Source organism: Microtus oregoni, unplaced genomic scaffold (assembly GCF_018167655.1).
Source record: "Microtus oregoni isolate MIOR12 unplaced genomic scaffold, Mior012 000074F_ref0000038, whole genome shotgun sequence".
NCBI lineage: Eukaryota > Metazoa > Chordata > Mammalia > Rodentia > Cricetidae > Microtus > Microtus oregoni.
Window position 1 is genome coordinate 1,428,942 of NW_024544004.1, and position 25,019 is coordinate 1,453,960.

Here is a 25,019-nt window from a genome sequence, read left to right on the forward strand (position 1 = left end):
CTTCTAGTAGAACAGTGAGCGGGAGACAGTAGAGTACCTCTGAAGAATCAACTACACTTCACAGGCCGAGGCTACAAGTTCCACCTGCTTGGAGGGTTTCCTACAGTAGCGGCTGTGCACCCTGTGCTGTAGGAAGAACGTCACAGTGAGAAGTAGAAACCTTTACTCAAAGGAAAAGGTATCTTGGAAATGGGAACCATTCAGGGAGAAGAAAGTGTAAACAATAAGGTAAAACGTCCATCTCTAATGTTTTTAGAATAATAAGAAATTATATTAAAACATGTATGAAACAAGAGCAGATGGAATTTGGAAGATGAAAATTAAAACAATAGCAAAAATGAAAAAATTCAATTGAAGGGAGGGAAAAAAAGTTGAGCTAATTCTGCTCAGAACAGATTAGGAATATGGAAAACAGAAATTATGAAAACTTCTCCAAGAAATTAATAAAAATATATGGAAGAAAGGACAGGGATAATGTGAAGAAGGAGATGAAAAGTTTTTAGAAAAAGTTGACAGAATTGAAAACCATAAATTTTCAGATCAGAAGGTTCACTGAGTATCATATACAGCAGATGAAGACATCCCCAGGTTAAGACATACAATTAAAATTTCAGAACCTCTCAACAGAAGATCTTAAAAGTCTCTAAAATCAGCTAATATTTGAAATAAAAAATCAATATAGGACCCTCTTCACCTAGCCATATCTCCACATCTTTCTCCAGGTTCTAGCCTGGTAAGTCTCTCACTCATCCACCCACCTTCTCACCCCACCAGACCTAACTCAGGTCCCATACCCAGTGCCCCAGCCTAGCCTGACCACCCCAGCCTGCACCACATTCTATCTCTCAGTTTCCCACAGGATGGGCCCTGCCTACCTCCAAACACAAAGGCCACTGCCATGCCACTTATCCATCTGACTTCATTCCACCCAAGCCATTTCCAATCTCTAGGCCCATCTCACTCACCAAGACACCTTTTTTCTATCCTGAGCTGTCCTATCCATATCAGACTTAGAACTAAAAGAACTCTACAAGTTCATTTCTTCTCTCTCTTTCTCTCTCTCTCTCTCTCTCTCTCTCTCTGTGTGTGTATGTGAGAGAGAGAGAGAGAGAGAGAGAGAGATCGCTCATACTAGTACCTTCTTTCTGAATCTTACAAGTCCTATAGAATTTTTTGCCAATGAGAGTTCCCTAGATGAATTCTAGTACACAGAATTTAAAGGATCCATAAACTTTGTCAAGGAGTTTGAAGAAAACACAAACAAACTGCTAAATGAAATTAAGGAGAAAGAGCTTAAAGAGACTAAATGCCTGAGCAATGTACAAGAAAAAACAAACATAAGGCTGCTAGAAAAGGTGAAAACAATTCAGGACTTGGGAATGGAGTTCAGTAAGAAGACAAACACTGAGGAGGATTTAAGCTGAAATGAAGATGGAATTGAAAATCTCAACAATTTAACAAGAAAACTCAAAGGAAAGCCTTCCAAGTAGAATGAATCAAACAGAAGATTGAGGCTCCAAAACCACAGAGAAACCCTGTCTCGAAAAACCAAAAACCAAAAACCAAAAAAAAAAAGAGAAGATTGAGTATCAGGACTTGAAGAAAAGTAGAGGCTTGAAACCAAAAATAAAAAGTAACATGAATTAAAACACACACACACAGGGAAACGTACAGGAAATGTGGGATACCATGAAAAGACCAACCTTTGAATTATAGGTATAGATGAGGGAGAAGAATCCAAAGTCAATGGCATACACCAGATTTTCAAGGTCCAGAAGACAACTTCCCCAAACTAAGGAAAGACACACCTATACAAGTACACCAAATAGAAAAGACCAGAGAAGAAAATCACCATGGCATACCATAGAAAAAAACACAAGTTACATATAAATGTTGTGAGATATTTTCATTGTACTTGGACACTCCTGAGACTATCAATAAAGTTTACCTTGAATCAGAGGATGAAGTTAGCTACTAGCTGACCAAAATTAGTCATAAAAGTTTTGGAGGACCAAGGACATATAGAGAGACATAGGAAGTGGTAGGGTGAGGCCTAGAAAGAGTCTCAGCGGTTTTAGATGAAGGCAGGAGACAGAGAAAGAGAGAGAGGGGGGGAAGGGGTCGGTCACTGGTCATTTCTCTGCTGCTTCTGTGATCAGTTGTTCTAACTGTGATATCTGAACCCTGAGGTTTTTTATTTATTTATTTATTTTGGTTTTCCAAGACAGGGTTTCCCCGTAGCTTTGGAGCCTGTCCTGGAACTAGTTCTTGTAGACCAGGCTGGCCTCATACTCACAGAGATCTGCCTGCCTCTGCCTGAGTGAATCCCAAGATTTTATTAATAAAGACTAATTGGATAAATGCTTCGTATAAAGGAAAAGCCATCAGAATTAACAGCTGATTCTCAGTGGAAACTTTGAAAGCCAGATTATCCTGGAGTAATTCATTATAAATCCTAAAAGACCATGATAGCCAGCCTAGACTAATATACCCAGCAATGTTATCTACCGTAAGCGAAGGAGAGAGAAAATCTTTCCACAATATAAATTCCATGAGGTAGAATTAACCTCAGTGTATCCTCCCTGAGGACGAGCTTTCATGGTACCAGAAGGCATCATGCAAACTTTTAAAGGAGAGAAGCAACCAACAGTCCTACGTAGCAGCTATGATGCCCATGAACCACATCAATAGCCAGCATGGCACGATAACCCGAAGGTTATGCATACCTTGGTGGCATACATATCGTGGTGGTAACCTAAAGCTCTCTAACTGGACTTAAGATCCATTCAAAAAGAAGAAAAACATATTTGGTACTGGAAACTTAGAAAATTCCTCAGCGTTAATGAAGATATGGTTCTTGGAGGAGAACCTACAAGCACCTCTTTAGTAAAGTAACATAATCCCTAATCTAAGCATTTATCCTTATACCCACAGATAAATGTAGTCCTTACCCTTCATCAAGGAAACACCTCTTTGAAACAGAAAGAGACCATTACAGAAAAGCACTGCCAATCAAACTGCAGAGTTGTGGATCTCAGTTCCAATGAACACATCTACAACACTCACACATGTAACGCTCAGACAGCAATGTGGAAGAGCAGGAAAAAAGACTGTAAGAGCTGGAGGATCAAGGAGTTTGCTGTGAGGCTGTCTCCTAGTAATGTCAGAAGCTACACCCACGAAGTCTCACTAACATCACCACCTAAACAGACAACAAAAACAGACATGCCAAAATATGTTGTTTTTTTTTGTAACGCTTACTCTTTGGGGGGCCCACCACTCAGTTTCCAAGTAATTACACACAGAGAGACTTATTCTTTCTTATGAATGCCCAGCCTTAGCTTGGCTTATTTCTAGCCAGCTTTTCTTAATAAAATTATCCAATCTACCTTTTCCCTCTGGGGTTTTATCTCTATTCTATATGCCTTTCTTTACTTCTTATTCTGTGGCCTGCTGTGCAGTTGGGTGGCTAGCCCCTGGAGTCCTCCTCTCCTTCTCCTTTTCTTTCTCCTCAATCTTCTCTTCCTAGATTTCTCCTCCTATTTATTCTCTCTGCCTGTAAGCCCTGCCTATCCTTTCTCCTGCCTAGCTATTGTCTGTTCAGCTTTACATTACACCAATCCGGTGTTTTAGACAGGCAAAGTAATATAGCTTCAAAGTTAAACAAATGCAACATAAAAGAAGGCACCATATCTTTTCATCATCAAATAAATATTCTGCAGCATAAGCAAATGTAACACATCTTAAAATAATATTTCACAACAAAAGTAGACAGAAGAAAGTCCATGAGTTCTCAGTCGTACACACATATAAAAAAGCAAACCAAAACAAAACAAAAAAATACAGTCAACTAAAGAATGCTGAGAGCTATAGAAATAGTCTTCTCCAGGGAAGAGTATACCAATTGGTTATCCAATTCCAAATGGCTAGCCCTAAAAATGTACATACAAGTAACATTATACAGATCAAGCAGGTTATATTTAGAAATATATATGTATATATAAGAAGCCAATCATGAAAAACCGTATATGGTATGCATCAATTTATTCTATAGATCCAAAATTAACAAAATATAGAGACAGATTAATGACTGCCTAGGAGTAAGAAAGGGACTAATTGGGAATGTTAATGGAACTGAGGGTGTTGCTTTCTGGGACATGTACATACATGCACACAACAACAATTGATTAAAAAGGAGATCATGATTTCAAAGAGTAAGGAGGGATATACAGGAGGGTATGGAGGAAGGAAAGAGGAAATGATGTGATCATATTAGACTTCAAAAACAAATGATTAAAATGTGGTGACTAAAAGATGTACTTTATGTTTATTTCTTTACTTTTCTCTACTTACAAAATTAATTATACATAGGTCATTGAGATGACTCTGTGGGTGAAATTGCTTACTGCCCAGCCTCATAAACTGAGCTCAATCCTGGGATCCCATATGACAAGCTGCCCTCTGACCTCCATATGTGTGCCCACACCCACACCAAATAAAAAATAAATGTAACTAAAATTCAGTGTGGTTAATAAAGAGTTCACAGAAAAATAACTGTATGCTTAAGACAAAATTTTGGAAAAGTCAAGTGAGAACATACCAGAAAGTAAACATTACCCGAAGAGAACCCTCTTCTCCGTTTATGTGACACATTCTAAGGTTCTCCTTTATTTATCTGCAGGCTGTGGAGTCCACATCTGAGGCTGATACTAAGAATATGACAAGGAACTGAAGAGCACTCCATCAGGAAAGCGCCTGCAGTCCAAGTATGAGGACCTGAGCTCCCATACCTACAGAGAGAGCCGGACATGGCTACATGCACGTATCCTTTAGAGGTGGAGACAGAAAGATTCCTAAGGCTTGCCAACCAGCCAGCCTAGCCTAATTGGTGAGCCCTAGGCCAGTGAGAAACCCTATCTCAAAAACACAGAACAAAATAGATATAAAAGGTGGCAAGCATCCTTGTTGAGGAAGAGCCAAGGTTGGACTGTCAGCCTTCACACATGCACACACATACAAATACACATGCATACACGTATACACCAACTACTTCTATGAAGTGATACTTTTAAAAATCTGAAGAAAAATGTATTTTTAATCTAGATCCTCCATTCAGACAAGCGGCCAAGTGGATATAAAATATCTGCAAGCATTTTCAGACCTGTAAAGTCTCAATGTTACCCACTACCTGTCGTTTCTAAAAAGGCTAGTGGATGTCCTTCACCAAATTATCTTTTGCCAAGAGAGATAATTGAGGTATAGAAAACAGGAATGCTAACCCAAAAAGCAAGTCAAGGCAGCAGGCCTATAGCACAGCTGGTCCAGAAAGAAGACCTTCTGTAAACCAAGAAAGACTCTAGAGATTCATTAATATAACTTGCCTTGTAGAAATCTTATTATGAGGACATTGGAAGACTTAGAAGATAAGCAAACAAAAAAGGATGATGTTCATTTCAAAAAAACCATAAAGTAAAAACAGGACTGTAATCATAGTGCACTATAATGTTCGGTTAAGAATATATCTGTACATATCCTGTGAAGTGTGAAGACTGATTGAACTAAATTTTTAGACAATTTCCTTTGTAGGTTAGGAAACAAAGTAGGGAAGTGGTAATTTAAGACAACAAAATCTTGATCGTACACTATAACATTATAGGTTAAAATGACAACTCAAAGGACAGAAGTAAATACATTATTTTAGAAATATGGAGATAGGGAAATTCCAGAAGAAACATGTAGAAGAACTGAAAGTGGTCACAGGGAAATAGAAGGTTGGGGAAGGGGGTACATCTTGTCTTTTAGGATTGACTCGAATTATATGACTTTGATGAATGAATGTATCTTAGCTGAGCTGTAGTACCGCACGCCTTTATCCCAGCACTTGGGAGGCAGAGGCAGGTGAATCTCTGTGACTATGAGGCCAGCCTGGTCTACAGAATGAGTTCTAGGACAGGCTACAGAGAAACCCTAGTGAGTTCTAAGACAAGCTACAGAGAAACCCTGTCGCAAAAAAAAAAAGAAAGAAAGAAAGAAAGAAAAAGTATCTTAACAGACGGAAGAGCTTAATAACATACATGGAGTTTCCAAACCCTTTGCTTTGGCCATCACAGAAAGTATGTCCCGAGTGGAGTGGATAGCACTGAAAACATGGCTGTCTTCTGACTTCTTACAAAGAGGGGGCAGGTAGCACTTCAAGGCTGTGCTTTGAAGAAGGTGGTTGATATACTGGTCAAGTTCATCTTGGCTTTCTGCAATTGGACAACCAAGGAAAAGAATCAATAAAAACAAGCTGTTGAGTAGACAATATTTAGCTAAATAAATTTGCTCCTCCACTAAACTAAAAGGAAAAAGCTAGTGACAGGTACATCACATGTGTATATAAATTTATTGTTTGAAAATCTTCATTCTAGACCAAGGAGATCCAGAATGGAGATACAGTGTTTAAGTCACACCCTCCCAAGGTAAGCAGTAGAATATGAAAACAACATGAAGAATAGCAGCTGAATCCTATCTTTTAATCTTAGAATAAGCTAAGCCTTATGGAACTTTCTGTACACTTATAAATGTTATCTAAGTAAAAACTGAGCCAGGTGGTAGTGGCACATGTCTTTAATTCCAGCGCTTGGGAGGTAGTGGCAGGTGGATTTCTGTGAGTTCAAGGACAGTCTGGTCTAAGTAGTGAGTTCTAGGCCAGCCAGGGCTGTTACACAGAGAAACACTGCCTTGAAAAACAAAACAAGAACAAAATAAAACAATAAACAAAGTAAAAATGGGTCGCTTTGACTTGAAACCATATTCAGATTAAGATATGCTATATACGTGTGGGGTTTCACCATTCATATCTAATCAAAACTAGGTCATTCCTACCATTCCTTTAAAAAAATCAAGCAATGTGTTTCTCCTTTAAGAATCTATTTTATAAGGCTGGTGGTGCAGCTCAGCAGTACAGGCATGCATGAAGCTTTGGGTTCACTCTCAGGGCAGCATTTAGTTTAAATAGCTCTGAAAACCCACTTAAGGAGCACCAGGAACAGCTGGTGCAAATGAACTCACAAGAGGTCTGAGGTGCAAATGAACCATTTTAAAAAATAAATAATAAAAAGAGGAGCAGTGAGATGGCTCAGTGGGCAGTGGTGCCTGCTGCCAAGCTTGACAACCATAGCTCAATTCTCAGAATCCACATGGTAGAGCAGGTGAATCAATTCCAAAAGTTGTCCTTAACCTCTACAGATATGTTATATATGTCATGGTATGTCAGAGAGAGAGAGAGAGAGAGAGAGAGAGAGAGAGACAGAGAGAGAGAGAGAGAGACAGACAGAGAAAAAGAGAGTAAATAAATAAATGGGAACCATCTTTTTAAAATATCAATTAATGAACTGAGACTTTCCTACTAGGCCTATGAAAGGCCTTTCAAGGGCGCCAGCGTAATTTAGGCTCTTAAACCAGCACTTTATTCATCTGAGTGAATGGAATCTTCAGAAGCCTTGTTTTTGTTAATTTGCTTGTCAATTATTTTCTGTATTTGGGTCTTAGGCAATTTTATCATAGTGCCAAGGCTGAAACCAATACAACCAACACTCCACAGAATTTTGACACAAGGTACCTGGATGGCTGCTGTCTTCCAGGTATCCTCCCAGTTCTAACTCGCTGTCAGGGCTAAAGCTCCCATCACTGATGTCATCAAACAACTTCTCGTCACAGTCTGGATCCAAGAAGGTCAGGTACGTATAGAATGAGGTAGTGAGGAACTCTGCCAGGTTTCCTAGCTTTACTCTGTTGAGAAGGCACTATGTTAGGGCTACAGGCAGACTGCACAGACTTCCCCTTTGAATCCCTGTGAAACTCTTCAATAGCTAATTCACACCTCTGTAGGAGCCAGTAACTACTAACCCAATACAAGACAAGAAAGAAACCCAAAATTCAATAGAAAAGTTGGGCCTGGTAGAGAATGCCTGTAATTCTAGCAATTGGGAAGTAAGAGCAGGAGGAACAGAAGGCTGGGCCCATCTTCTGCATCACAGAAAGCTTGAAGCCAGCCTCGACAACGTAAGACTGTGCCTCAAAAAGCAAAAGAATCAAAAAATTTATTCACAAGTATAAAGTGAAAAGGACAGAGCATTTAAAAGTCAAAAGAGTCATAACAAATTTTTGTCCCCAAGCCTAAAAAAATACGAATCTACTTTCCTGATCAGCTCACAACTTTACAAAATAAACTGTGCAAACCCCTTTTAGTTAGAATCAACCTCCAGGATTTCTCTCCCTTAACAACTGGATTAGAAGAAATAATTTCTCTCCCTTAACAAGTGGATTAGAGGAAATAATTTCTCTCCCTTAACAACTGGATTTGAAGCAATAATTTCTCTCCCTTAACAACTGGATTAGAAGCAATAATTTTCCCGGTGTGCTTGACTTGCCATGAAACATGGTGAGCTGGGCGCAGGGAATTTCTGATGGAAGACACATGCCTCAGAGTTAAGGTTCTCTCTATAAGGGAGTCACTGGATTAATTTAGCATCTTCAGATTGACACCAATGCACCCTGCACAGGCCCTATTGTATTGGGCTAAGAAATGCCCCACTGAAAACTGGCAGCTTGGGTCTTGCTAAAGAGGCATCAGCAACCAAGATCCTGGGAGTCCACATTGTTTCTGCTCTACAGAAATGTCATATACTAAAGTGGGAGACAACAGGACCTCCCTCTGAGCTACCAGCACCAGATCAGGATTTAGTCAATATGTGTGAAAACCTAAGAATCCAGGATAGAATTGTTTATGGAGGAAATGAGACTATGCAATACAACTGTTACCTTCACAGACACCCATGTTTCAATGGGCAAAAGGCATATGTCAAGATGACAACTGGGGAAGAGAAGCCTGCCCTTAAATGAACAAAAGCCTTCTCGTGGAGAGCCAAGGGCCAGTTCCAAGGCTTGTTTTGTTTTGCTCTGGGGTTGGGGAAGTAGGCCAGAAAACCAAAATGCAATGGAAATCTCTTGTCTGGTACAGGTGAAAGGAGTGGGCTTTATGAGGCTAAAGAGAGCTCGAAGAAAGAAGACAGTCACTTAAAAAGCTTTTGGCCGGGCGGTGGTGGCACACGCCTTTATTTCCAGCACTAGGGAGGCAGAGGCAGGAGGATCTCTGTGAGTTCGAGGCCAGCCTGAGCTAAAAGAGCTAGTTCCAGGACAGTCTCCAAAGCTACAGAGAAACCCTGTCTCTAAAAAAAAAAAAACAAAAAAACAAAAAAAACAAGACACAAAATCAAAAACAAAAAACCAGACTTAAATATAAAGAAGTCCAATGAGATTCAACCTTAATTATCAAGAACTGAACTGGGAGCTGGAATGTTGCTCTGGGGTAGAGAGCATATAAGCCCGAGGCCCTGAATTTGATTCCTAGGATTGCAAAACTAACTGCAACTGAATACAACAGGTAGCTGTGGGAGTCCCAGCATTGCAAGTTTTCCACAGTTCTCTGCATGGTGCTTTGTAAGCAGGAGGCCTTAGGCCTAGGGGTTAAAGGTTGGTTCTGGATCCCCAAAGTGCTTCTGTACCTATCTGTCTTACAGTCCTGGCACTCTGAGCTTATGGTTCTTTGTCTAGAGATGAGACCCTAGCTTGCCACCAAGCAAAGACTAAATGAGACAACATTCAAAACATACTGCAAAACTCCTAACTGCATACTATAATCTTTCTACAGTGATCAGATTTCAATAAAATAATGTATTTTGTAAGTTGGTTCATTATAGGGCTATATTTTCTTTTGGTCATGATGCTATATATACTAGGTGGCAACTTAGCCAAGCTAGAGGCAGACTGCTCCGAAGTGGATGCTGATGGGAGTTCCGATTCTAGCCACAGTGGGGACTGTCTTGACTGATATTCCTAAGAGGCCAAGGACAGGCTGCATGGGAAGCCACTTTTAGGCTATGATGGGCCCCATAGGAAGCTACAAGGACCCAGAGGACAACTTTAGGAGCTGCAAAAAAAAATCAATTGAGTCCAAAGTTAGAAAAACGGTCAAGTTCACCTTGAAGGACAAAAGTGAGGTGATAAAAGGAGCCAGTCATTAAAAGATCTTACATGATACAAGTTATCTGCCTAAAACTATGGGGACACAAGAAGATATGGTGCTGTAGACAGGCAGGGCAGCAGAGGGTTGTTTCTTATGTATGGTGTTTTAGTTATGCAAGATGGAAAGTTCTAGAGATCAGTCTCATGAAGTAATAAGGGCGGCGGCGGGGCTGCGTCCCCAACACCCCATCCGCCTGCCCTGCTAGCTTATGCCCCGAAATAATTACACAGACACTGTATTCTTTTAAACACTGCTTGGCCCATTCTCTTCTAGGCTAATTCTCACATATTAATTTAGCCCATTTCTAATCATCTGTGTGTAGCACCCCAAGGTGCGCTTACCGGGGAGATTCTAGCCTAGTCCATCCTGGGTCAGAGCTTCATCCCGGGAGAGGGGCATGGCCTCTCTCTCAGGCATCTGCTCCCGAGAGGAAAGCGGTTGAGTCTCTGAGCTCTCTTCCTCTTCCTCCCAGCATTTTGTTCTGTTTACTCCTCCCACCTATCCTCTAACCAATAAAATGGGCCAGGGCAGTGCCTTTATTAGCCAATGACCTTCCTCCATCAGCCTCACATGATGGAAATGCACTTGGCACACTGGTCTGCCTACTTAGATATGGTGGAAAGGGCAAGGTAAAAGGTAGTTTACCTGAAATCAAGAAAATGGTCACGCTTTTCCTGTGGCAACAGGTGGGAGGAGGCGAGAAGAGGGAACTTGACTTCAAACACTGTCAGCAGCTGTTAAGCTAGCCCAAGAGACTCCTCTCTTTGCCTGGGGAAGGTACCATGGTCTGTCTGCACAGCTGAGGCTCCACTGGGGAGTTATCTGACATACTCTCAAGAGATTCGTGGAGATGAGGATATAGAGTCTACAGAGAAATCTACCATGCATCACTCAGAGGGACAAAATGAGAAAGGTACTCCTATAGAGTTAGCAACCCTATTCACCTAAGGTGCCTAGAATCACACCCGAGAGTCATACTCTAGGCTAACAGACCCAAATAGGTCTTATGCTACTGAAGCTGGTGCAGAGCGTCTCATGCAGGACTAATAAGGTGCTCTGTTTCCGGGGGCCCTCGAGAAATCTGTCAAGTCAGCTTTAATTGCGCACCTCTGGCCCCTCCCTAGGTCATGTTCCAGGAAAGACACCTCTGAGAGACTGCTGTGTTCACCTCTCTATGTCAGTGCACTTCCAGAGCTCAGGAAAGAATAATAAGCATAAACCCAATGTTTCTTTAGACCTGATTCTAGTTTTCCACGGGAGATAGAATTAGATTAATTTCCTTCTTACTCTAAAATTCTGCATGTCTAGGTTCAGAAACTGATGCAAACAGTGAGGAAAGGACAGTAAAAGACTTTCAGAAAGGTAAATGCTATTCTTATTTAATGAAAAGAAATCCCAACTTACCTAGCACCTCCAAAATATCCATCTTCTAGTTTCCTAATTGTAGAAAGAACTGCAGGATGAATGTCTGATCCATCATTGGCTAATGAAAAAAAAAATAATGAGTGAGTTTTCTTCATCTGGGAGTACAATGTACTGCAATGTTCTCACTAGCACGACCCAATCAAAACCCTTATGGTACAGAAGATTCCTGAGACAGAGAGGCCAAATGACTAAGGATCCCCTTCAGTATTTGCCACTGTCCACAGCAATTGTCCTAAACATTTAGATAAGAGCCCATGACCCAGCAGATGGAGTTCACAGAATTACTGAGCATGGTGTGTGTGACAGGGAAGGTGAGTGTGGGGCGGCCGGTCATCCGCCAGCACGTGCACAGATAGGCCAGCTCGATCCTCAGCATCTCCACAATCATCTCGTTGTCCAGGGCCAGGTAGAAGTGATGCTGGTCGGTGAACTGAAAGTTAGAACAGGCCAAGTCAAGGGCCACCCTTCACTTATTTCCACACGACACCAGTCACTCAAGGCAGCGCTGATCCTGAACCTGCTGTCCAGAAAGATGTTTGGTATTGGCCTCAATCAGGTGGCCACTTTGTCTGAGATGAGACATAACAAATCTGTCTTGTGCCTAGCAGCTGTAGCCACACAGGTACGATAGGAAAGGTGTGCTCCTAGACGGGCCATCAGCTCCTCCCACAGGGATAAAACTGTCCTCACCACAAAGGGCAAATCAAAGTGGTAATTGCTACCCCTTTGGGGGATTCTGGGTTTGCAAATACTTTCCAGGCGAGGGAGAGTTGGGACGACTGTCTATCTGACTGATGCCTGCCTAATGCCAACCAGAGGTACTGCCACAACAATGAAGGTGAAAATCCAACTGTTCTCCTGACCTCTGTGCTCATGCACGCTCAGCTCTACATTTAGAATTTGGTACTAAGGGAAATGGTTTGCAAGGTTTAAAATGGCAGCTACCAAGGCAAGATCCCACAGCCAACCACATGTTCAGGCAGGCAGGGGTCCATGCTGTGTCTCACAACTGGCAAAGTGACCACACTGTCTATCTTTCTAGTTGCTTCCACTAGATTAGTTTTCTTCAAGAACAAACATTCTGAAGATAAGTACCACAGCCATTAAACTGTGGGCTGGGGACCTGCACATCAGTCCAGCTGTGTATCATACTGAGGGTCCTATGACAACCTTCACAAGGGTTAGGGACTGTTAAGTTTAGGTGATATGAGCCAACTGATGTGTCACATTGTAAAGCATATATTCATGTCTGGAAGTGATGACATACTCAATTTGATTCAAGTAACATCAATCGAGTACCTACTGTAAGCATTTTATATCCCTCCACCTGATCCCAGGCATATAAAATCTTTCCATGTTTCAGGCAGAAATGCTTACCAGACAGAAAAGAGAACTTAATGAGAGGATGCTGGCTAATTTCTACTGCTGCCACTTTTTTTTCCTTCAGTTTCTTTTGCTTGCTTGTTTGTTTGTTTGTTTTTGAGACAGGGTCTCAACTGTGGCTGGTCTGGAACTCACATAGACCAGACTGGCCTTGAACTCATGGAGCTTCACCTGTCTCTGCTTCCCCAGTGCTGAAATTAAAGGCATGCACCAGCATGGCCAGCTGGCCTGATCTTGTTACCTGGGGTGTAAAAGTGAAGATCTGGTTCCTAATCACATAGAGTTTAGAGGTGCCGAGGACACCAATGTGGCGATATGGTCTACCACTCAACTTCATATTCTTATTTCGTCCTATTTGAAATATAAAGGAGAAATCAGAGTTAGAGAAAATAGAGTAAGAGTTATTTCTAGTGATGTCGGCTAAGTCTGGGCTTAATTTTGTGTCCGACAATATACTCAGGAGTTTGCTTTCCTAATACCACACATGGCATTTTAAAAAGTGGGACAAAGCTGAGCAGAGAACACATCTCACCCCCCCCCTTCATGCATGGACATGAACAAGGCCAGTTTGTTCTAGATGGAGCAGAACTACTAAAAGAACTTTATTAATACTGGCTTTTAATTTATTTAGTAGTCAGCTATAAACTGAACAAATTCAGATTCTAAGAAAAGAGAACTGATTCCTACTTTAGTGGGTACAATGAGCATTTTGGGGCATCACAGATAACAATTAGAAGCTGTATCCAGATACTAGTGACTCTTTCAACTGTGACATTCCAAAGTGATTACTTATTCTCCAATAGATCTACCAGACAGTGGGGCCCTCCTATGGTGGGATGGGCTGATCAAGCTGAGGGGAATTTGCTTGCCTGCCCATTCTTCACAACGAAGAGGAACAACTGGTTGACCTGCTTAGTGCTCTGCCCAGGTCTTCAGAACTTAGAACAAGGTTTTCCTCACGCCCAACCCTAGAACCAAATATACCAATGCTTCCCTGACCTACCAAGTTTGGCATACACGTGACTAAGAATCCGGCCTGGCTGGACTCGAACTGGATGCACGTCAGCGATGCTCTGGACATTTACCCCATGTTGTCACAACAGCCCCTTAATGTGACTGTTTTCTGCCAAAACAGCGACTGCAAACAAGAACAAAGAACCTGCATCAGATCTGTGTCTGCTGTCTCTTCACACTGACACACGGAACTGATTGTCCCTTCTGCCCAGCACCAGGCACTGCTAGCACATTCCCTGTGCTTGGCTTTGAAAACAGTGGTGTCTGTCCTGCTGCACTCCCTGTTTTTCTGTCCTAACTGCACCTCAATACACACAATATACATATCTGTCAAGTGCCCTCACTACGCAGGACAGTCTGAGAGCTTGTAGAAATAGCCTTCAATAGGCTCCACACCAACTTAGCCTATCTGAAATAATGTCTTGCCTCCCTCTGGGTTCACATTTATCTAAATACGCCTTGTGTCCTTTCACATAGGGGTAGGAGTACAAACAGCTACCTAAGGGGATGTCAGAAATCTGGGCTCTTGCTCCCAAAAGGCAGAGGAAATGAGAATACCACAGTGTCTGCTTACAGGGAATGCTTTAGCCTGGGGAAGAGAAGGAGAGAATATCTTTCTTTTCCCTAGAAAACAAAGTACGCCTGCTGGTGGAGATATCAGTAGAAGCAGTCCTGCTTCTACTGATGTCCTAGAAGCACAGCACAAAATCCCACAGATGAGAAAGAGCACCCATGCAAGCTGGTTTGAGTCCTTGGCTCTCTGGCTGGCAGGGACCTCTAAGAATCCGGGTCCTGGCAGTTGATGCAGAAATTAGTCTTAGCTTAGGGCCACATCAGTGATGACTGGGCGGTATCTATCATACCAGTACTGCCTGTCTTTATGAGAAAGCAGTGTGCTGGTAAAGGGATGGGGTCTGGAAGGGGCTTGCTGAAGAGGAAGCCAGTCACAGGAAGCAGCTGGTATCTTACCCAACTGCAACAGAGCCTTTCAGAAACTAGAGGGTCTCAGGGCCATGCTCGGTCCAGAGAAAAAAAAGCTAAGCTACTGTTAGGGTGTCTTCCCCAGATCCTACCATTGTATCCATAGGCTGGGGTGGGTGCTGAACATACGATACACATAAATGCCACAGAGAGCTGAAGATTACCTCCTTACATCTACATACCACCTAACGCTTTTTAAACGGTTTTAGTACCCATGATCTCATCTTTCCAGTGAACCTTAAGAGAAGCCATGAGAATGCTTAATTAGCCCAAAACAGATGGGGGAGAACTGGAGCCTAACCCCCCTCTTCCCCAGGTCTCAAATAAGATTGCTCATCTGCAGGACTGACCATGGTTTCCCTCAACACTTTGAAAATCACCCCTTGTGAAACTGCCGCTGACAAAGAGAATTGCACATTTATCAAAGTTGCACCACTCCCAGTCTCCGGAAGATTGCGTCTTTCAGGGAGTGATTGTAACCGACACTGGGGAGAGCCTCATAGTCTGATGCAATCACATGAGCTCCCCTTCTCTATTCTGAGTGGGTGAGGGGACATGCATGTGCCATAGCATGTGTGTGTGTGTGGGGGGGGGGGGGAAAGGGCAACCTGCAGGAGTCAATTCTCTTGTTCTACTATATGGGCTTCAGGGATTGAACTCTGGCTGTCAGACTTGGTGGCAAAGTGCTATTATCTGTTGAGGTATCTCACTGGATCTGCATGAGTTTCTTCATGCTAGATCCTCTGAATGTTGCTCTGTTCTACTACATCAAAAAAATGCTGGGGTGAAGAGATGTGTGAATAGTTAAGGATGCTCACTGCTTTTCCAAAGGATCCAAGTTTGACTCCCATCACCCACATCAGGTGGCTCACAATTGCCTGTAACTCCAGCTCCAGAAATCCTAACACTGTCTGGTCTCCTTGGGCACTGCACATATTTGCAAATTCATACTCAGACGCACACGCGTGCACGCACGCACACACATAATTAAAAATAAAATCAATAGATTAAAAATTTGGTTGAGATCTATTAATATATCCCAGCCCACAGCTGGAAAAGAACTCTTGTAGTTTTAAGAGACTAATTAGCAGAATATGTGTTGACCAAGTGTGGAGACTAAGAAGTGCAGCTGGATCAGCCTACCAGGGTGTCAATAATAGGTTCCCACCTCCAGTTGTCAGCTGAGATCCCTGAATGAATAAGTTAACCGCTAAGCTTCAGGGAGATAAGCAATGTGGCAAATGTTACCTAATGAGAATGTTATGGTGATTACGTGTACTTATACACTATTGATGAGATGTCAACTTCCAGCTCCTCTCATTGTATCATGGGCATGCTCATTAAAAGGGGCCAGTGGCCCCAAAGAGGAATGCTTTCTTATTTCTTCAATCATGATTTTCAATGTGTGGGTGCACAGGTGTCAGTCAACACAGAAGAGAATACAAGCCGTATCCTTAAGAAGTGTAAAACCTAAGCCAGACATGGTGGTTCATGCCTATAATCTCAGCACTTAGGAGACTGAGGCAGGAGGATGTCTGTGAGCACAAGGCCAGCTTTGGCTATGTACTGAATTCAAGGTCAGCCAGTTTTACAAAGCAAGACTGTTTCAAAGGACCAAAAACTATGCAAACGAACAAAGGTATGTAGCTAAATTTAGGAGCAATGTGTTATATACACAGTGGCTGACATTTCACAGCACCTGAGTGAGTGTTCTACAAGGTCCTCAAAACGTGTCAGAGCTGCCAGTCCCTTAGTAGAGGAAACAGAAGGGATTGCTGCTCTCGGTGCATACCATAGGCCAGACCTAGATCGAAAGCCTCCTCTATAGCTATCTCCATTGCTTGCAGGATTCCTTGGGGAAGAGCGAGAGTCCCAGCAGCCCTGAGAAATGGCCTGTTGGGGTACCCTTGGAAAGGCAGCCCCATTGGGATGCTTACCTTTTTGGAAGAAGAAATGGCTAAAGAGGAAGGAAGGGAGGAAGCTGGTGGCAAGACCTGAGACCTTCAAGCGACAAATGATCCACTTCACTTGGGTTCTGAGTTTGCACCAGGCTCAGACTCCACTTGTCAGAGTGACAGTAATGAAGAATGATGCTCAATGACTTAATTGTGCTCCAGTGATAATCAAGATTTAGATTCCAGAACACAACTCCTTTGTAGGAAGTAAATTTGTAGGTGGGAAGAATCCCGTTGCTTTTGGGGCCTACCTAAGTTATACAAAGTTTCTCGTAGATTCCTACATCTTATTGTATAAAAATCACTTTCTTTCTCTCTCCCTTTTTTCCTTTGTCGAGGTCTTACTATGTAGGCTAGACTGGCCTTAAACTCTCTAAGAAGCCAAAGGTGACCTTGACTTCTGATCCTACAGCTCTTACTTCCCTAATGCTGGGAACTCTTGACCTTCCTGCTTCAGCCTCCTGAGTACTAGGATTACAGGCACGCACTGCTAGAACCCAGCTAAACACCCTTTAAAATTTTTTAATAACTAGGGAACAATGTTAATGGAAAATTAACATTGATTTTAAACATTCAAGATGGACAGTAAAAATGCTTACAAACCTTGTACTACAACATCAGGTTTGACTGAAGTAGCAAATCTTCTATTTAAGGGATCAATTTCACCAGTGGCAAGGAATCCCTAAGAAGAGAGGAGCATTAACATTATGAAACACTGCTTTAACTAAGATTTCACCTTGTTCCTACACTTGAAAACAACATATTTGGGGGCTCAAACAGTCAAAAACCTTTTCTTCATATTTGTTGATTGTCTTTCTCTCCATAATAGAGTATACTACTCAGAATGCTACTGATCAATGTATTGTATGCTTGGTGCTTAGCTCTGAGGGTTACTCAAATATACCCCACATTGTGTGAGTGAAAGAAAGCTATGACTAGTGCTAGCCAAGTTCCTGCATGTGCACTGTCACACTCAAGTCTCCTATGTCCATCACTGTTCTACAGGTGGGGAAGCCGAAAGCGCTATAGTGAGACTTTGGTTCAGGGCTGCCTGCTTTGGAACATAAAACTCTTGCCATCTTGTTATCTGAGCTCTTTCAAAATATACCTTCTTGCACTTTCTAGGAATCATCCAAGCATCCAAAGGGGATGAAGGTGACATGAGATGGAATGGACCTACTGTTGGGCCCATAGGGAGACTTTTATATTGGAGAGGAGGTCTCAGGGGAGTGGAGTTATTTATTTCCTACCTTACATGTACTGAAATCTGAGCTGAATAATGCATTGTGCAGACAATTAAGCCCAAATTTTCACTTTACAGGTGAGGCAACTGAGGCCCAGAGAGGTTAAGAGACCTGCCAAAAGTCACTGAGCTGGTTGGAATCAAGACTGGCTTACAAATGGATATATGTGAACTGCTATAAATTAAGCTATGACCGTGAAACTTGGGAGATTAAACATACCTGGGAACCACCTCAGCAACCAGTGTTCCCAGGTGATGTGTCCACTGTGCTATCTTTCACGGTCTTTACCACTCCAGTGCCCCAGTAACATTCTGATGCACTGTCCTCTTCCCCACTTTTATAGGTGGCGAAGCACACAGGCTGGCCAGCCTCATGTGGTCAGTCCCTTTCTTCTTTAGACTCCTTCCCCACACCAGAATTCTCAGCTGAAGTTTCTCACTCAAGACGGGGAGATGCATTTTAAAGCTTTTCCAACAGAAGCCTGGAGGCAAGAGGGTATGGGTCAAGAGGAGGGTTGGCGTGGGCTGCGGTATCTGAAGGATGATATGTGCCTGCTGTTTCTTTCTAGCGAGAGATCTGAAGAGCCCTTCTGCTTCTGTGTATTGGGCTGAGAGAGCTTCTAGCCCATCTAATAACTTCCTAAATCCTGTCTCTTCTAAGATCAGATGTGCTAATCTTGGCTAAAAAATGTTCCCATGTCTGCTGAGCAGCAATGCAAACAGATTCTAACTACGTACCAGAGATTCTGGTGAGAGGGAGCCAGGGAGCATGGCATGTAGCTGATCTGACCTGGTTTATTAAAATATGGATATGCAAGGCCAGAGAAAAGACAGGGTCCCAAAACAGCCCAGGCGACCTTGAAGGTAATGAAGCTGCACACGCTATTGGCAGTCACTCAGTACAGAGAACCACTGTGCTTTTCCCAATTTCCTATACTCCAATCAGATGGATGGCTTTCCACCCTCGAAACCCTACCTCTGCCAGCAGAGAACTAAGGATGTACAAGGACTGTCCCCAAAGATGGGGCAGCTTCCCCAGTGGAATTCGGTCTACCGTGTGAGGGTTCTTGTACTCTTCATCCACCTGGCAGAGAAAATGAACAGTTCAAGGTTAGCAATATCTTATATTAGGGGAGCATACTGAAGATTTATAAAGCAGTTCTCAGCCTGCAGGCCACTTCTGTGCAATACAGGATGGTGGACTGAGAAGGCAAAAGTTCCTCTCTCAGCATCCCATGACTATAAGCAACAGAGGGGGACTTCAAATCTTGATCTGGTCCTAGGTCAGTGCTCCTCCCATAAGCCTACCTGCGGCCACTGGTGCTGGATGCTTGACTTGCCTGCTCTATACCCAGCTGTCGGCAGCAGGAAGCACCATAGTTTTTGTTTGTGGGTGGTTGTGTTCTCATAAAAAAAAACAACCAGCAGTCTGCATAAGCAGAGTGCATAGCTGGATGTCAAGCCTGGTTTCTTCTTCTGGCTTACCATCCCCAGGAACGTGTGCCCATGCAAGAAAATTACCAGAAGGTGGCACTATGCGTTGAGGAAAACCAATAGTGCTGCTGCCACTCCCCAGCCTACCTCCTTCAGAAAGTGGAATTTTCCGGGAGCTTTATCTCAACAGCATAAGCTTCTGTGCTTTTTTGTCCTAGCAATGCCTGCTTGTTTTGAGGATAGTGTCAGCTACATATGGGATGCTCTTCTAAACTCTACGCTTCCTTTAAGTAAATTTAGTCATTGAAACACTGATTAGGGTAGTCACTCAAAGGAAATAGAAAACATTTATCCATCTACAGGGGCAAAAATGGTATGACAAATGTTTGTGTATGTGGGGTTCATTCTTAGTACTGTGGATTAACCAGTGATATTATTAATATACTTAGAAAAGATTTATATTTCTTGGTAATAAATATTTTTTAAAAAACAAGTTTTGCACACACTGAATGGAGTTGTCACTGGTAGTCAAAGAGTCAAAAAAGAAATAGCATGGAAGGATATTCTTCAGAATGTAATTCTGTGGTTGCTACTGGGTCATACATTAGGGATAACAAATGTTTTCTTCTTTCTACAGAAGTCTGCATAGATTTTACAATGTACAGGATTACTTTTACAATTGGCTAGCACATTAAATACAACTATTAAGGAAGTCTGCAAGAATCTAGAATGAGAACTATCTAAAGAACAGAAAGCCCACAAACTTTCTAGGTCAAAAAAATGAACTTGTTCTGCCCTCTTTTCCACTAGAGTTCAATTCTATCTCTTCATGGAAGCACCCCTCTCCTCCCTACTCTGGTCCTTCTGAACGACAATTTACAGGTGCATGTGTACCCCATCTTTGCTTCCATCTCTCCTATAGCTGCCTCCACCTCCTAGCCTAGTTCCACTTTCACCTTGCCTACATACTCAACGAAACAGAACCACCTTGTGTACTACTCGCTAAGCTGTGTCAGGCATGGAGTGGCTGCTCACTACATGTTTGCTGGACATACCTTCACTAGTCCCCAGCTGTGCAATGAGGGTCCCCAGACAGTGGCACCTTGCCCAAGCATACAGGCTGCATGCCACTGCAGTCCCAGACTTTTTCTAATTTGCACAAAGCTGCCATAGAGGTTTGTAGTATCTTGCAAGATTCTTTCCCAGAGGTCTCAGTATGTGTTATTGATTTGACCAAAGACCCTTGCCAACTCTCACTTGCAAAGCCAACACAAAATGAAATTAAGGTAAAATGCTGGTACCCAGTATATAAGCTAAATACACTGCTTAAAGAGGATATTGGATGACAATCAGAAACCTGTCAGTGTGATATTTAGGAGAGAGAGTTGTAGAGTAGCATTTTATTATTCACAACCAGCATAATCCACCAGGAAGAAAGTGTAGCTCTGACCAAGCAGTGACAATGGTCAGTGCATGTACATTTTGGGAAAGCAGGAATGGCTAGTTTCTACTATAAAATAGGGGTACTGCCATTGAAGGTATGCATTTTCTCTTGTTTGGTTTCCACCTTCCTGACATTGAAGCCTCAGTACTAGGGAATGAAAAATATGAACAAGGGACATGAAAATGTCACTAAGTGAAGTGCCCCAGACACCCTTCACCCTCATCAGCATTCACTCTATCCATGGCATACAGATACAAATATAAAATGAAGAAATTTGCAGACTTCCTGACACATAGAAAACATCCCTGGAAGATTTCACAACTTAATCTGTATGGTGAGGCCTGACAGAAGTCTTGTCCTTAACGTATCCTAAGGAAGTTTGGATACGTGAAGATGTCTGCTCATGCAACAACGAATACATGCAGTTGGTGGAAACTCAGACCCAAAGGTCTAGGCTGGTAGAAGTGAGTGGAGTCTGGTCCCTGCTCCAGGGCTGTCTTAGACTGGACAGGTTCCAAAGACTCCTTCAGTATAGTCAGGCTCTTTCATGGCCTTTGGTCATGTGTGTACGGGCCTTATTCAAACACAGATTAGGTACAGGTATGTATGCTCCAAAGCTCTTTAGTTGCTGCCTCCCTAGGATATTCATGGTCAAGCATGTTCCGCATGTTTCTCAAAGCCTTAATTCCTCCTAGGAATGGATGGGAAAACTAGCCTTTAGAAAGCACTTCTGGAGAAAAGGGTCATTTGGCCTAAAAGGTGGGTGGAGAATACCTGAAAGTCAAGCCTGAACCCACTTGGCCTGGATGAGCAGCATGAGGGGCGTGGCACCACTGATTACCTTGTCTGGCGGGATGGCATAGAGTTCTGGCACCAAGTGGATCCCATCTTTGCCTCTGATTAATATTCCCTCCAGAGCTTCTCGGTATTCTTGGACCTGGAAAGCAGCCCCAGCACGTTTAGTGTGACAGAGGTTGTCAGTTTATGATGCAATGGCAATACAACTTAGAAACCAACAACACACTAGGCCTCTTGGCAACAAATAGGGCAAAACATGCTAAAATGTTTGGCTGTAGAAGACCAGAGAGGGACTCCTGCTGACAGTGTTAGGAGAAGGGGGACACCATTGCTTGTCCCTCCCTGAGACCAGCCACATGTGCCAAGTTTCCAGGGAGAGGGGAAGGGTAGCCCCCGAGGAAGTAGCTGTTTGGGCCTTAAACTTTCCACTGTACTATCATTTATACTATACCAGATATCATTCCCATACTCTTATAGTTTAAATAATTTGCTCTTAAGTTGTCTCATATGTAAAATTTGTCTTACCAAGTTTAAAACATCTTGGGCTAGAAATCTTATCTTAGGCAGCATATTCTATTTCTGCCCTAAGTGGAAGTTTTCCAATAATCAATCTTTTTCTTTTTCTTCCTTCCTTTTTCTTGCTCTTTCTTTCCTTCCTTCCATTCCTCACCCCCCCCACTTCCCTTTCCATCTCCCCCTCTCTCCCCTTCCCCACTCCCTTCCTCTCTCTTAAGGATCTGGGGGCGATGGTTCAAGTCAGTAAGGCGCAAATGTGAGGACCTAAGTCTGGATCCCCAGAATCTTCATAAAAGACCTGGTGGCACATCTATGACCCCAGAGGTGGGAGAGAGGACAGAGACCAAGTGGATCTTGTTGTGTGATATTTTGATTGCATTCTGAATTTCCCAAGACTGTCAATAAAGTTTGTTTTGATTCAAAGGGTGGTGCTAACTACTAGCAGTATGGTGGGGATGAGAAAGGGTCTCTGCTCTTTTGGATGGAGGAAAAAGAGAGATGGGGGGGTCATTACTGCTTCTCTGATCATTAAGGTTCTTACCCTAATATCTGACTCCTGAGTTTTTATTGTTAAAGAATAATTAGATAAACACATCATCTGGCATCCAACTCAGGGCACTAAATCAGGAGGTAGCCATCAGGAGGTAGCCGCCTCCACCCTGGTTTTGCAGCCACCAGAGCCACTGCTGCTGGCTAGTTTTTTCTCCCTTGGCCCACGCCCTCTGAGCAAATCTGGAATTTTCCTGTTGCAGCCTCTCCTCAACAGCCTCCAGCTGCTGCCCATTCCCAGCCCCAAACTCCACAGGTGCCTGGGCTTCAAATGCCACAAGTTTTAGTCACCCATCCGTGACTGGTCTGCCTTCAAGTGGCCCCCATGTCCTCACTTCCTGCCACGCATGCTTCTTCCACACATTTCCCTGTGTCAGCATTTTAGGTGCCTGAGTCCCTTTCCCTGTGAATTGTGCGCATCCCCTGGATGCCTTGTTTAAGACACTGCCATACCAGGTCAGTCGCCTTGACACCTGCTTGGGCTTTTATTGCTGCTGTGACCACACACACTCTCAACCCCCAGCTACACATGAGCAGCTCTCAACCAGGCCGTGCGCCACCTGTATTCTCTGCCCAGTCTCACACTTCACTGTCATCATCATCAGATCTGGTGAGACACCTGGGAATTCTTAAGGAGGGATTACTTTTAAAAAAAAAGGTTTTCCCCATGTAAAAAAAATGGGAAACAATATTATGATGCAGGATATTAGGTCCCTGTATGGTTCCACAATGGATGGTTTGAAAATGGAACAAAATAAAGGGATAATCATCTTAACTGGGATTGACATAATGTCAATTATCATTATCAGTTTGGTTATTCATGCTTGATCCTTTAAAAAGTTGTTTGGTGTCAGTGACAAATACAAAAAAATTGACTGGTAAGATACAATCCTTACTTAGAAAGACATACTAATGAAACCAGGAAAAATATTCACATACAGACAGAGGCGTTTGGAACAGAACCTAGCACACCACTCACTGCACTATTAAACCCGAAGAGGAGCAGTCCAAGGTTATTAGGAAACCAACCTTACTTTATCATCAAGAATGACCACCAGATGATAGGCATCTCCAAGGCTATTCAGAAGTTAACTGGAATCCTATAGAAATTTTATATTTGAAGAGATTTAAGGAAGCAATAGTTTCATATGGTATGCATTCTCCTTTTGTAAAGCAGATGTTAAATTCATGGACCACTTGGAACAGAATTATTCCACGAGACTTAAAAGATTTAATTATAGCAGTATTGGAAGCTGACCCTCAGTTACAATGGAAAACGTGGTAAAGAGATAATTCAGATGCAGATACCTTAGAGAAAAATGTTTGAAAAAGTAAAGAAAATTCTGCCTTATTAGGAATTACAAATTGCTCCTGAAAACATACAAAGAGGATATTTTATTAAGTACCTAGGATATAAGATAGGTTTACAAAAAATTCAACCATAGAAAGTACAAATCAGGAAATATCAATTACAAACTCTTAATGATTTCAAAAATTGTTGGGAGATAATTAACTAGCTATGGCCTAGAACTCAATTGACTACCCAGGACCAAAGCAATTTACTTCAAACCTACAAGGTGATAGGGACATAAATAGTTCAAGAAAATTATCAGCTGAGGCTGAGAGAGAATTGGCTTTGGTAGAAAAGAAATTACAGGATGTACACGTCGATCATTTGGATCTAGAGCTTAATTGTATTCTGGTTATTTTACCTTCTATGCATTCTCCTACAGGAATTCTTATGCAGAGATAGTATCTTAGAATGGATATTTTTAACACAGAGAGTAAAAAATTAAAGAGCCATATAGAAAACGTTTCTGAATTGATTCTGAAAAGAAAATTAAGACTTTGTCAATTAGTAGGAGTAGACCCAGCAGAAATAGTGGTGCCTTTTACTAATGCTGAAAACTCCTCATTATGGACAGAAAATGAACACTGGCAAAGAGTTTCCAGTAATTTTGGGGAGGGATTAACAACAAATATCCCAAATGCAAGAGAGTTCAGTTTATAAAGAGAACTAATTGGAACCTTCCTCACATTGTACAAGGAATACCAATTTCTGGAGCCTCTATAATCTATACCGATGCAAAAAAATCAGAAAAGGCAAGTTATAAGTCAGGAAATTTAAGTAAAGCAGCTCCAAGTCCTTATGATTCTGTTCAAAGTCAGAATTATATGCTAGTCTCAGGGTATTATTAGATTTTCCAG

General features: G+C 42.3%; 1 protein-coding gene across 1 annotated transcript in view; it reads right to left on the minus strand.

Annotated features, from left to right (window-relative positions):
- LOC121441299 (phosphorylase b kinase regulatory subunit alpha, liver isoform-like) overlaps positions 1-25,019 on the minus strand; it is an 83,842-nt gene that overhangs the window by 18,293 nt on the left and 40,530 nt on the right. Inside the window, 9 exon segments of the mRNA XM_041642437.1 lie at positions 6,075-6,248; positions 7,604-7,773; positions 11,474-11,552; positions 11,780-11,924; positions 13,119-13,228; positions 13,881-14,015; positions 17,431-17,509; positions 19,047-19,154; positions 21,790-21,885. Of these exon segments, the coding sequence (XP_041498371.1) occupies positions 6,075-6,248; positions 7,604-7,773; positions 11,474-11,552; positions 11,780-11,924; positions 13,119-13,228; positions 13,881-14,015; positions 17,431-17,509; positions 19,047-19,154; positions 21,790-21,885 (1,096 nt within the window).